The sequence below is a fragment of the Panthera onca genome, chromosome B4 (assembly GCF_046562875.1).
Source record: "Panthera onca isolate mPanOnc1 chromosome B4, mPanOnc1 haplotype 2, whole genome shotgun sequence".
NCBI classification, from domain to species: domain Eukaryota; kingdom Metazoa; phylum Chordata; class Mammalia; order Carnivora; family Felidae; genus Panthera; species Panthera onca.
Window position 1 is genome coordinate 107,355,149 of NC_138345.1, and position 15,470 is coordinate 107,370,618.

General features: G+C 33.4%; 1 protein-coding gene across 3 annotated transcripts in view; it reads left to right on the forward strand.

Annotated features, from left to right (window-relative positions):
• Positions 1 to 14,857, forward strand: part of LRRIQ1 (leucine rich repeats and IQ motif containing 1) — a 208,509-nt gene extending 193,652 nt beyond the window's left edge. For all 3 annotated transcript variants that reach the window (XM_078449636.2, XM_078449634.2, XM_078449635.2), the window contains one exon: positions 14,377 to 14,857. In XM_078449636.2, coding sequence (XP_078305762.2) covers positions 14,377 to 14,519 — 143 coding nt within the window. In that variant the 3' untranslated portion in view covers positions 14,520 to 14,857. The remainder of the gene's footprint in view (positions 1 to 14,376) is intronic.
• The last annotated feature ends 613 nt before the right edge of the window (positions 14,858 to 15,470 follow it).

Sequence of the window (15,470 nt, forward strand, 5' to 3'; positions counted from 1 at the left end):
AGAAAGAGAGTATTTGTCATTTTCCTGCTCCATAGTGGGAGGCAGGCTGTACTGACAAAAAAGGAGGGTAAAAGATTGATTGTTTGGTAGATCTTCAACAGTGTCTGCCCAAGCTTCTAAGAGCACCTGATCTGGCCAGAATCCTGGTATGTACAATTTATCCAAACAAGTGAGGTTTTCCTCCCAGGTGGGTCTTTCAAACAACCTAGTCATGAGATGCAAATTCCCATGGATCCAACCTACCTGGAGCCAATCCTGTTACTTGTTCACTGAAAAAAAAAAATTATGGAGTGCTCTTAAAGGCTCAGCGCATTACACAGGCGAGAGAGTGCCGAGCATCATGGCCTTCATGGAGCTTATAACTTATATAAATATAAATTATAACAGTCTGGGTTCAATCAGGAGACATCTATGATACAGTTGGTTAAACAGTGAAGTTTAAGTATTGTTACCTATACTAAAGTAGTATCCATATCAACTATTGAAATAGAAGGAAACCCTATGTGGTACCCTAGGGCTGAGGGAGATCACCCAAGGAAGGACAAACTTAGAAACGGTTCAGACCTCGTTGGAGAAGGTGTGGTTCAGCCACCAGATAGCAGACAAGTTCCCGGGTTTGACCAGACCAAAGCCGGTCTGGAGTTACCATGCAAATAAGAGGCGATTCTCTGGAGGGCAGGAGTCGGGGAAAGGAATGAGCAATCAGTAGCACAGGCATGCAGTGAGAATGGGTCTTGATAAGGCAGAGGTACAGCAAGCTTTGGTTTCCCTATGGAGAGGACAGCACCCAGCTTATCCCTAGGGCGAACCTGCCAGGTTGCAGAGGAATCCTATTCTGGGCCTGTGGCTCAGGCAGGCTGCATCAGAGGTCCTGAAACCCACGAGGCCCACTCCACCCCCACCTATGCCAGAAACTGCAAAACCGGCAGTGTCCCCTGAGCACCCTCTGTTCAGAAAGCTTAACACTTTTCTCACTTTAAAGGAGAAATGCTTAAAGAAATTCTTTTATCACAAATCATATAATGAAGGGTGTATTCATCGCCTATAAATCGATAACTGACATATATGCATGCACTGAATTACTACTCTCCAGATATAATAACTTATATATGTGTATGAATTATAGGTATATATATAAAACACATCTTTATAAAAGTAAATTTGACTCACTATTCTTGTCCTTAAGAGAGAGTCACAGCTTGGACCAAATTAAGACCTAGTATTATTTTACTCATGGCCTCTAAGGCTAGGAAATTTTCACAATTGAGAAGAATTGAGGAAAAAGCATAAGAAGACCTCAGACTGTTAAAAGAATGATGTCCCATCATTCTTTTTCTCTAAGTTTTATAGGCTACTTCCAGCCTATGAAACCATGTGGTTAACTAGGGAAAATAATTAACTAACGGATGGCTTTAATAAAGTGTAGCATAGCCCTCACTAAACTGGAATTATGAAGTCCAGAAGTAAGAGATGATAAATACGCCAGTTCCGTTTTTAAACACAGTGAGAGACTGTGTGGTATTGGTAAGAGTATGTGTTAAGAGACTGGGAAATAAATTTCGAGTCCTGGTGTGGCTCCTTACCAGCTTGTCTGTGACCTTAATTAAGTCACTTACAACTCCTTTGTAAATTTAGTAGATAAAAGGCAGCCTGAAACGAGGGAAAGAAATTTGGAGTAGGCTAGATCTGAATCTGAATCCCATTTCTCACACATGTGCTTTTGTGAGCTTGGAAGAGATATTTCAGGTTTGGTTTGTCCATTAAAAAGTATCATGGAAAATTAGATGAATATATAAATATCTATTTTGCTCTCATGTGGGAAAAGAGGGAAAAAGAATAAAAATAAACAAAGGAAATCCAAGAGTCCTGATAGCTTTAGAATTCCATACTCTGCAAATAGAACAAGAAAACTTGGTATATGCTAATTTCCCAATTACAAAAGCAACAGAAACTATTATTTCTGATATTTTATAGTGTGAAAATCTTGTTTGTAACTGAAAATTTTCTCCACACTAGAATGCTTCTGACTGATTTCAAATGTTTTCAAATTGCCTCTAATTACTTTAGCTAAACAAAGTCAGCTGAGATGGAAAAAAAAATTAAACATTTTCTTTAAATGTTTTTTAAGTAAAGATCAAAAAAGCCCATCATCTATGAGAAATGACAGCTATTTCATAAAATGAAGTTGAATTTCAAAAAGCCATAAGTGATTCTGAAACTCGGCATACCTACTATAAAAACTTGGCTTAAGGATATTCTACTATAAAGACTTAGTAATGGATATCTTGATGTCCCAATACATTTTTTAAATGAGAAAAAACCAACAAGCCAATAAAATTTCCTATGAAGAACCCAGTCAACATTTCATAGTATGTACTTGGAAATGATCTTTAGCTTAATCTTAGCTAGATGTTTACTTTTAGAAAGAAGTTGTTTGTAAATTTAGTACTGAAGACACTAAAGAGGGAACTAGGTATAGATATATAGCTATAAGGTAATTTATGTGAATAGGTTATCCTGAAAGTAATTAGTAAAAATCTATGATGTTTTATATAAATGTAAAATGTTACGATGAGAAAAACATAGGAATAACATGTCAGGCAGCTGTCCTCTTTAAGAGAAATTTCAGATTTTCAGTTTATAAGACCGTGTGAAAGGGGCACCTGGGTGGTTGAGCTTTTGACTCTTGATTTTGGCTCAGGTCATGATCCCAGGGTCGTGGGTCATGATCCCAGGGTCACCCATGTCAGGCTCCATGCTGAGTAGAGCCTGCTTAGGATTCTCTCTCTCCCTTTGCCCCCCTCCCTCACTCATGCATGTTCTCTCTCTCTAAAATAAATTTAAAATTACATGTGTATATATGTATATATACACATATATAATTTTACAGTATATATAAATTTATATATAAATTTAAATATAAGTATATATAAATTTTTATATATATAAATTAAAAATTATATATATATGTATATATATATATATATATATATATACATATATATAAAGGGGTACCTGGGTGACGTGACGTGGTTGGTAAGTGTCCAACCCCTGTTTTCAGCTCAGGTCATGATCTCAGTTTTGTGAGTTCAAGACCTGTGCTTCCAGCACAGAACCTGCTTGGGATTCTCTCTCCCACTCTCTCTGTCCCTTCCCCACTCACTCTGTCTCTGTCTGATAAATAAAAACCAGGAGAGCCTGGGTGGCTCAGTCAGTTAAACGTCCGATTTTTAGCTCAGGTTGTGATTCACGGTTCTTGAGTTCGAGCCCTGCATTGAGCTCTCTGCTGTCAGTGCAGACCCCAATTTGGATCCTCTCTCTCCCTCTCTCTCTGGTCCTCCCCTACTTGCTCTCTCAAAAAAATATATAAACATTTATAAATAATAAAAATAAAATAATAAAATAAAAATGTAAAAAATACATGTAATAACGTGTTAAAGGTGACCTTGCTTTTATTTATTTATTTATTTATTTATTTATATTTTTAATGTTTATTTTTGAGAGACAGAGACACAGTATGAGTGGGGGGAGGAGCAGAGAGAGAGGGAGACACAGAATCTAAAGCAGGGCTTCGGGCTCTAAATTGTCAGCACAGAGCCCGACGTGGGGCTTGAACCCACAAACTGTGAGATCATGACCTGAGCTGAAGTCAGATGCTTAACCAGTTGAGCCACCCAGGTGCTCCATGGCCTTGCTTTTAAATCTGATTATTATCACACAGAATATAATAGAGAACCAGGCCTATAGTTTCTTCTGAAGTATATTTTGAAGAGAACTCTACTATATTAATGGGCCAAAACTAGAAGGAAAGAGAAGCATTCTCCTTTTATTAAGGGTTCCCTTTTTGAAGATGGGGTTAATATTGATAATATCTTAAATTCACCTTGAATGAATTGTACTTTGGAAGTTATTTGTGGCTGTCCTATGTGATTCTGTGTTATAGGGATAATTTCACATTCAATTAAATATCAAAATTCTAACTTTTTAAAAACACAGGTCAGCTTCTCTACCTTAATATAGCAAATGTTTTAAGAAGCAAAGCTTAAATTCCACATAGGAGTGAAATCTTATGGTATTTGTCTTTCTCTGATTGACTTATTTTGCTCAGCATAATACTCTCTAGCTCCATCTACATCTTGGAAATGGTGGGATTTCATTCTTTTTTTATGGCTGAATAATATTCCGTTGTATGTATATACCACATTTTCTTTATCCATTCATCAGTCAATGGGTATTTGGGTTCTTTCCATAATTTGGCTATCTGCTGCTATAAACATCGGGGTGCATGAACATTAGGGGGGAAAAAGAGAGGCAAACCAGAGAACAAACTGAGAGTTGATGGAGGGAGATGGGCAGGGGGATGGGTTAAATGGTAATGGGAATTAAGGAGGGCACTTGTTATGATGAGCGCTGGGTGTGGTATGTGATGAATCACTGAATTCTACTCCTGGAACAATATTACACTGTATGTAAATGAACAGGAATTTAAATAAAAACTTGGAAAAGAAAAAAAAAGTAAGGCCTAGGTTTATTTTCAAAAATTAAACGTCATTATTTTGTCATTTCAAAAGTACAAGTGATATCTCTTATGTGAAATGGCTTTGGTTTTTCTCTGAAAGTATTAATAACAAACTCCACCCAATGCAAAGATGTGTTAAGGAGTTGCAGTGTTAATTTTTAAGATGAGAGGACCCACATCTGTAGTTACCAGCTGTCTTTCTCCACTCCTACAGTAAGAAAACTTGACTGGGTGAGAAAGATAATTATATTCTCCAAAGAGACACTTCTAAATTTAAACACATGGATTACTCTAGGCTATCCTCCTTAGGAACTTATCTTTAGTAAGTCAGTCTGAGTAACTACACTTGTTTCTAAGAATATCCTGAAATAAAAAAAAAAAAAAAAAAAAAGAATATCCTGAAATAGACTACACAATGGGAGTCATTCAGTTCTCTCAAAACTAGGGGCCCTTGGTATTTTTTAGCAAATTATAGCTCTGGTAATGGGCTAGCTCCTATTGTTCAAAACCATTTAGGGAACATTTTCCAACAAAACCTACGTGGAGATATTCATGCTTTTTATTCTGCTGGCTAGAATAATAGCATCCCCATCATAGAGTCTCTTATTTTTAAAGGAAGAGGAAATCATAATTATGTAACACTTTCATATTACCAAGCTTCTTACTTAGATCATAAATTTAGAATTTTACATAAAATACCAGGTCAAAAAAAGATAGATAGATAGATAGATAGATAGATGATACATAGATAGATAGATAGATAGATACATACATACATACATAACAGAAGTTTACGTCCTAATTCTTGACACGTTACCATTTCCACTCAGTTAGTTACAAGCATGGTCTTCAAACTGTGAAACAGCAGAAGTAATAGTTGTAAGTATAGTTATAAATGATTTTATGTTAATTTAAAGATACAATACCGATTACTGACACTTCATTGCTGGATTTGCCACCCCCCCACCCCGCACCTTTGTCAGCTTGTTGCTTTGCAAGGCTTCCGCCACCCCACTCTGAACCTGCATCCCCTTCAAACTTCACCTTTTTGAAAGTCCGAAGATCTCTTGTTAGCAGTCTCACCTCTTTAGCAGCTCTGCTTTCTACTGATCCCTTACCGTGTGTAACTCAAATTTACAAATCAGTGGATTTTTCTCACTCGATGTCTAAAAATGTTTGACATATAAATTAATTTTTGTCACATAGAGTGGTCAAAAGGTGAGTAAAAGTTACATTTAATCATGTACCTACTTGCATGTTTTTCAGTATAGACTGAAACTATATATGAAAAGAATAAATTAAGTTTTGGTTCAGTTGTCAACTAATTAGCATATTGGTTTTACTTGTAACTGGCCTTTCAAAAATCTAGATCGTTACATCGTTCTGATATATCTTCTTCATATACTGTCTTGAAAAAACATATGATCTCTAGTATTCCATATCAAATTTTGCAAAGTTCACAGGATATGCTACTCATTAACATTACTTTATTAAAGTACATGTTCATGTACTACAGCTAAAATCAACTCAAATATGGGGTATTCTTTGAACAACTTCAAAAATTCTGGTAACAACTAGTTTACAAAGTAAACTAGTTGAGTAAGCAGAGTACTCAAATCATGTAACACTTTACATAAGTTTTACATAAGTTTTACATAAGCAGAGAGACATTGTCACAACTGAAGGATAAAGTCTGAAAAAAACTTTTGGTCATTTGTAAATTTAAAAAAAAAGCTGTTTGGCGTATGAGATCATATGAAAATATAGGTGAGTACAGATATGTCTACAGGTATAGAAATATCTTTCTCTTGTATTTCTTCACTTACGAAAATTGAAGATTGTATTGCTTTTCATTGATACATTTTATTCATTTATAGTTCCATAGGCCTTATTTCCAGGTAATGGACAGTTCCTTCCCATCTGACATTTGCTCCTAACGATTTTCTTTATGGTACTATTACACTAGAGGCATAGTTTATTTCCGACTATTAAACATGATGTTGTCTTCTTTATAATAAATCTTAGTCATATGAAGCCGAGTTTCAACTGTGTTACTGCCACATACCTTTGGACAAATAGTTTAATAGTGTTGCCTTAATTTCCCCATTTTGAAAATGAGAGTCATGTGTATCTTGTAGAGTTGTAATGAGGATTGAAAGAGATGGCAAAATAAAGTGCTGAACAAAAGGGCCTGGGACGTAGCGGACCCTTAAACCCCTGCAACGTGACATTTTGAGGGAAGTTATGAGTGAACTGACAAGAGAATTGAAGAGCCAAGTGAGTGATGAGAAAACATGGGAAATGATACATACTACTTCTAATAGTTTTGATGGTAAAAACTAATATAACTGTGCTCAAACAAAAATGTTACTGATTTTAAATGCACAATGAAGACATTGTTAAATATGTGCACTTTAGTAATACTTTTAATTACCTGGCATACTACATACCATTTAGTATGACGGTGTTCTATGTACAAAATCTTCTAATAAAATAACTGCATGATACCACTATCTATGCCAATTGTTGCAAAAATTCATTGGGTAGGAACTAAAAATTGACTGTCATAATTCCCCTTTAAATGATTCAAACTTCCATCGTCCACCATGGATGTTATGTTTTCGCCCAGATAAAAAGAAGGTCAACATAAGACTTTATAAACAATTATGACCAACTTTAACTTTTCTTGTTCTGTATTTGAAATCTGACTTTGCTTATCCTCTTTTTTTTTTAATCTGAAGTGTTTGATTTAAAGTAAATGTCAGTAAAGAAGAGCTACATCACACAAATTTTCTTTTTCATTTCTGTTCAGCAAGAGTTGGTCGCTAACAATGTAAAATTTTAAACTGTAAGGCTCTTTTTACTATTGCCTAACCCATTAACTCTGACTTTTCTTGGTCTCAGTTTTTTTTGGCAGAAGCCTTAAAAATAACAATTTGTTAGGTCTTGATATTTTGATCCTGAACTTTTAAAATTAATCAAACAAACACATTAACATTAACACTTTAACCCTTAAAACGTTCCCATAATCAGAACTAGATAATCAAAATTAATTACTGGTACATGAAGAGCATGTTTACAGGGTTGGTGGGAATCATCTAATGCATTTGCAACTACAAGTCTAGTACAAAGTAGATATGTAATAAATAGCTGTTGATTTAATGTCCTTTAATTTAAAAAATTTTTTTAACATTTATTCATTTAAAAAAAATTTTTTTTAACGTTTATTTTTGAGACAGAGACAGAGCCTGAACAGGGGAGGGGCAGAGAGAGAGGGAGACACAGAATCTGAAACAGGCTCCAGGCTCTGAGCTGTCAGCACAGAGCCCGACATGGGGCTCAAACTCACAAACTGTGAGATCATGACCTGAGCCGAAGTCAGACGCTCAACCAACTGAGCCACCCAGGCGCCCCAATGTCCTTTAATTTAATGTCTATCTCCAAGATCCGAGACAATGTAATGAAATAGTCAACAATGATTCCAGACACAGTTAAATGTAACAGTATTAGTAACCACAGAACAATGCATATAGATCTAAAACAGTAGTTACTTTCTTTTTTTTTTTTTTAATTTTTTTTTTTAACATTTATTTATTTTTGAGACAGAGAGAGACAGAGCATGAACGGGGGAGGGTCAGAGAGAGAGGGAGACACAGAATCCGAAACAGGCTCCAGGCTCTGAGCAGTCAGCACAGAGCCCGAAGCGGGGCTCGAACTCACATACCGTGAGATTGTGACCTGAGCCGAAGTTGGACGCTTAACCGACTGAGCCACCCAGGCGCCCCAACAGTAGTTACTTTCATCAGCAGTTGACATTATCCACAGAATGACATTATTTCAACTGTACTTGAGTGAGGAAACTAGTTGTACTACATTGTACAATTAATACAAATGTACAAATGTAGTTGTCAACTACATTTACTCTTTGTAAAACAAACAAACAAAAAACCACGCATTTTTCACATTTTTGAGGACAGGATCCATGTATGCTCTATTGATAATAGATTAAAGCATCATGTTTCTAACTGTAGTATTCTAGTTCTTATGCCTTTCCTTCATGTTCATTTCCTTTTCTTAAATAAACTGCTATACTCTGACATATTATTTTTTATTTTGGTTGTTATTGTTGCTTTCAAACCAATTTCCTACACTAGCTAATGTGCTGAGTAAATAAGTGGGTATGGTCAAATGTGAAATGCATTTGTCAAGTGAATGAAACTGAAGTGCAATAATATAATAAATCCTCAGGCTAGCCATGTTTATTGTTGCCAAATGTCTCCCTGCTAAGAAGTAATAAGCATGTAAAGGGATAATGAAAGTTTCCATGAAAAGTTTTTGGGAAATCTATCCACAAGTCTTCACTATCTGGGAAAGTGGAAATAAGTATTTGTTTTATACAAGTTCCATATGAGGACTGTAAAGATGAACCATTAGAATAAAAAATAAAAAATCAACTACAATGTGATAGTTACTAATATGATTTGGCACATGGAAGGAAATGGACAGGGAAGGTCTACTACACGGAAGAATAGAAGAGTGCCTGCTATAAAATACGCGCTAAATAAATAAGTGTTGAATGAATGTGTAAATAAAAGGAAGATTTTACATTAAAGCTTTTAAAGACCCCACGTGATCTTGAAAATCTAATTTGGGTTTTAAATGTTTAAATTCCAAAGGATAACTGCTTCATGATAAACATTTCAAGATTTACTTGAAGTGCATATTTTTGCTAAAAGTTTACTTTGGCTAAATTAATTAATGGGAAAGTGAGGGGGAAAACAAGATCATTAGAAATTAAAATAGAGTTGTTATATAGGAACTGAATTATTTCAAAGAAATAGATGTATCAATTAAGGTTAGAAAATACTCTCAATTATTAGCATCATTTATACCATCATTCTTTAATTACAAACACTTAAGGACACTTGATTGTAAATACAATGAATGGAATTGAGTCCTGCAGAGAACAATTAAAAAAAAGTGATTAAAGGAGTTGGGAATAGACCTTACCTGAATTGACAAGAGTAAAGGGACATATGACCTGATTTTTAGAAGCAACAATGTGCAGTAGAAAATAGATGGCTGGGTAGCTTATAGATTAACTCCCTAGTGAGTTACACTTTTTTTCCCCTAATCAATTTAGAAGTTTAAACACTCAATTAGTATCTACTCGTTTAGTTGGAAGCCAGAAAATTGCACTAACCAAAGTTATACAGAATACTTAACAATGGAAATAAAAGTGTTAGTTAATTTAAGGGCCACATGACAGAAGACAAACCTAGTTCTGAAAAAAAATCACAAAACTTATTTATATTTTACACCCAAAAATAAATCACTCAAAAAAATTTCCTCCAGAAAAAAATAAAAATAATGCTGAACAACATTAGTATGAGGACCACAGAATTTATACAATCAAGACAATATTTTTAGCACCACATCCTAGTCATCTATGTCTGTGCAGAGACAGCGACAAGGTATCTTCAAGAAGAAATCAACACAACAGTGTGTTACGAATAGTAAAACCTGGCGAACAGTGCATACTATAAGGAGGCCTCAAAAATTCTAGATCAAATATGAGGCACAGCTATTGTAAAAGATCAAGAAATATTCAAAATACCAAAATAAAAATCTATACAATATCTATCAAGATTCCTCACTCTATTTAATATGTATTAGCTATTATGCTCATTAGGAATTGTTTTTCAAATAAATATACATAGCCAAAATATATTATATGTGTCTGATTTAGAAATAATAGGCATCATGATTTTTACCAACAATAATGAGTACTGTGGCTATTGTGTTTCAAAACCTGATTTTCTTAGTCATTTGTCTCTTAAATATTGGGCAAGAAGAATAATTGTAAATGCCATTGTCCAAATGAAATATTGAGAAACAGAATTTTTATTAGTATTGTTATGTCATAGAAAAAATTTTAGTCACTGAAAAAGCTTGAAAACAATTTCAGAAACAAGCAAAATTTCTGGGATTTATTGAGAAAATCTGAATATAATATAAACAACCTGTTATTTGTTTTATTTTCATTCTCAGTGTTAGACTTTAAACTTTAACAAACTGAAGTTCACTGTGAATGATCATTATAATTCAAAGTTGGACATAGCAATGACCTTAAAAAGCAACTGTTATTTGAACACTGTAATAACTACCTCAACACCAGACTTACCCAGTGTAACTCATTTACAGCACTTAAATTGATGTAAACGCTTTGCTGCTAAAAATTTGTTCTGGTCACTTTCATTAAAATGTTGAATTTTTTTTTTCTCCATGCTTTACTTGTGCTGTATCTGCTGTTAAGCAATACAATATGGGAAGGACTTTGAAATGATTTTTATATCCAGACACATAGTGTTGGGTTTATTGATGAAAATCCAATGACGTATCACTATACATCATGAAATTTCTATTTTGACCTGTTTAACAAAATTTTTTTTATACATACCAGGAGAGTCATTCAAAGCATTTTACATATTAAATTACTTATCAAAACATAGCATATATAGACCTTGACATTTGTTAAAGAACCAAGGATTTAACCAAAAAAAAATTTTAAAGGACCAGAACAAATCTTTAGCAGAACACAGATTATGTGGCAAAGAAGTGACTTATTGGAAGATAGAGCATTCTTATCAAGACGTACTTTCAGCATATATGTAAGAAACTGATTGGTTAATTTGTATGATCACCTGCAAATATGTGCCAGACTGTTGTTAAAGAAACATAAATTCTATAACGATAATGTAGCAGGAAAGAGACAAAAACAGTTAGAGGTCCTTCAGTCATAATTTTTTTATTCCAGGAGCCTATCAGTAGGTCTAGCTCTCATGTCAGTTTTTTGAGGTAAGATTCTCTCACTATTGTATTTTCATGTGGGTAATTTTAGAATGATTATACATTGACTGTATTAAATTGCTTCTTTATTTTCTTTTTTTCCATTTCTAGAGTAGTTACAGGACAAAGTAATGGCTTTACAATGAATGCCAATATGTGGTTCCTTTATAGATATGTTGTTTTACTCTTCGATTTATGTTCCATGTATCTGGTGGTTCAAGAATTTACATGCCAACAAAAAGACTCTCACTAAATGCAATGGGAGAATACGCTATATTGATTACTGTGCAAATTATTTATTTATAGGTAGCAAAACAATAAAATGAAAGCCTTTAATCACATCAAAAATATATTTTTTAAAAACTATATGTATAAATATAAGTATTTCTGTAATTTTAAACACTAATTTCCTACAGCATTTTCATTCTACTGAAAATATACTTCAAAATTACTACAAAGCTCTTTTATAATATCACGTAATATGTTTTTAAAATTATTTGCCAAAGGATGTTTGCCAAACAATGAAAAATTTACAAGCAGCCTCTTAAAAATGCAGTTACATTGTGGGTAAGTACAAAAAGACTTGCAGATTCATCAACGTTTCAAAATAACAAAGACAACAGAACAATATTAGGGGGAAAAATTGTACCATACAATAAATTTATAGTCAATAGAAAAATCCTTTAGAATGCAGGCCATTAAAAGTGAGCAGTTGGTCTAAAGAAAAGCCATGTTTTAACACAATTCAATTTATTTCATTTTGAAATAATTATTTTAGAAGTATATGAAATTATAACTATTTCAATACTTTGTACAGAAAGTGTCTCCCTCCTTACATATTATTTATCTTTGATTAAAAAACTTATATTAAGAGTAAAAGCATTAAGTAATACATCTGTATACTATTAAGATACTGTCATTAAAAAATTAACCAATAATGAACTGTTATTGGATTATATTTTAAAATGCATACTTACTTGTGCATATTACCTTGAATAATGCTTGCAAGGAACTGTAATTAGCTTTCTTTGTTGGAAGAAAACATTTGTGTCAGCCATTTGTGGAAATCTGCTTACTCTTTTATTAATTTCTGTTTTTGTCTTAAATAAATATATCTGAATTCTGAATGTGTCCCAGTTCTCAAACCTCCCTGCTTCCCTGCTCCTTCAGCCCCAGCTTTCTCCTGAAATGATATATTCTCCTAAAAAAATACTTGCTATCCAGGAAATTATTTACTCATTAAAGAATTTTTATTGCTGAGGCAAGGTGAGGGTTTGCTGTTACTGTTGTTTTCTAAAATAGACCAAAGGAGACATTCTATTCTGTTTCTTGGAAAAAAAAAATATTTTCAATATGTAACAGCAAGTAGAGAGGGGGTGAGCTTTTAGGATGCTTTCTTACATTTTTTTAGGCCACTATTTTATCGTTAGGAAATTCTCGCTTTTCTGCACTAGTAATACTCCTGCTGCTTGAAAGTTCTTGCGGTGTCACAAAGGACTACTGACTGACTTGGAGGGAATGGCTTAAAGCAGGCTAACTCTGGTCAGCACTTGAAAACGAACTTTACCTGGAGTAGCTGTTCGTCCCTCTGCCTCTGATTGCCTTTGAGTGCCAGCTGGGAAGGTCTCCGAACTCCCAAGCTATGTTGTCTACCAATTCCATTGCAGGCTTGTGCTGGAGCCACACGTATTACCTTCTCTGTGCCCAGCATACCCCGTCCCGCTTTTTCTTTCATATTCTTTCCACAGACTAAAATATTCTACCTTTATAGAGGTTCATCAACTACTTTGAATTTGTTTTCCTACTCACAATTTTGACATAAATATCCGAAAAGCAAGAGCTTTTACATATAAAGTGAAATGAACCAATATTCACCATCATGCTGCACCAAATTTGAAATTAAGGCAAATTTCCACAGACGGTCTAGTGTTTCCTAACCTTTCTATTTAGGTTTATATATTTGTAAATATTTTAAGTTTTGGTTGGAAAAGTATTATTTAAAAAAAAATAGATATTTCCCCTCCTGAACTTATTAAAGCACAGACGCATCACACTGAAGAGTCACGTGGTTTGAACCTTTGCCTCAAGCCAGTACTAAAGGAGCTCTGGATTCCTCACTGCTGCTTTTCAAACCCTTTCCCCACAGATGCAGCCCTGTGCTTGCATAATCATCAGGAGATTTAAAGCAGATGATCATAATTCTTTAATAGTATTTTTGATATGGCATCTTGGGATCTTGCTGAGTAAAATATTCCTAATCCACTATCCCATTCCTTCAACTACTATTTATTTTTAGATTCTAACAATTTTTGATGCTTTTCTCTGGATAAATTCTAAATTGTTGACTATAAATAATAACCTTTTCCATTTTATAGCACCTGTTTACAAAGCACTCTGATAGACCTTACCACCATTGCAATATAATAAAAAAGGCAATCTTCACAATGACCCTATACTGCACAGATAATTTCCTTCATTTATAAAACTAAGGCTCAGAAAGGTTGTAACCTGTCCATAGTCACAAAGTTGTGTCTTACGCAGCCAGACTAGAACCCATGAATATCTTTAGATTCTAGAATTAATATATTTTCTGTTTTACCAAGAATTCTTCTTTCTGAAGAAATCCTAAATTCAGTAGAACCATTTCTAAAACTAATTAGATCATATTTATGAAAATAAAAACAGTTAAAATTTTTAAACTATGAAAATTTAAATACCTAAGAACTAGGAAGATATATCATCTCAGTCTTGAAATACCAGTCTTAATTTGTAGATAGAAGAAAACGTATCTATTTGATTTTTTCAATCATTTCCTTTCATTTAACCTAAATGTACTTTATACCAAACCTTGATTATTTTTCAGACAAAAGTGAACTCAATATGCCCTTCTTAAACCCAAAGATCATAATTCTAAAATGCACATTGTTGACAAATATATTTCTTACCTTAAAATATAATTTTGCTTGGATCAAGTTAAGTGAAATTGTACATTTAATATCACTGTCTAGGTTTTTCAGTTAAGGGAATACTTGCACCAATGATAACAAATTCGAGACCTTCTAAGAAAGAACGTATGTCATTTCGTGACTATCCCGTACAACTCAGTGGTGGATGGGGAAGTGGCAAAAAGAAGGAGAAAACTTCAAACTAATTCTTCAAGCTTCAGCATTCAAAACATATGGCGCACGGTTTTCTCAAGAGATCTGCGGATATCTGGTCATGTTACCAATTGAATACAAGGTTTTAGAGCACTGTCTTTAATTTGTGTTACTATACATATTCCACAGTTTTGTTTTCTGATGGAGTTATCTGATTTCCCATCTATAAAAAACAGGTTAGCTATTGTTCCTATGTTTATGAGGAATGGCCTCCAGAATTAATTCTTAAAATATTGTAATGGAATTTGCATATCCAATTTCTTCTTTTGTTTAAAGATTTTATGACGTATGTATTAAAGATGGTTTTTGTTACCAGTAAGAAGTTGTAATACCATACACATATTGTAAGAGAATATAACTATAATTTATTGACATTGTTTATAGTATTAATGAATAAGTTATATATTAATAAATTTTATTTGACTAGATTATTATTTGGATATTTCAAAGATAAATTGATGTGTAAAATATTTAGAATAGATAATGAAAATGGCCTTTAATTTAATTTTACTTTAAGTCATCTCAAATAGATAAGTTATGTTAAGAAAATATACTTTATGTTTAAACCAAAATGAAACATAAATTTAAATATATCAATTTAATAAATTAGATATTTTATATGTAATGTTTCATTCAAATGTATATTATTAGCCTTATAATTTTTAAAAGGTAGATGCTAATTCTGATTCATTCACATGATTCTACTGACCCAAAAATATTCTTTCATTTTAATTTTAGCTAAGGCGCCTCAGAATGATTTTAAAAATCTTTTTAAAGCTCAATTTCAAAATTTTGTAATATTAATATATTTTCTAAAATCACAGGCCAGTTTTATTAAATTCTTACTACTTTGTGGTTAATATTCTGTGATGTTTTAGTAAATACAGTGTGCAAATGCTGTATTTACCTTTCACGCTCCTTGGGGTCCTTTACTTTCCTGAGTC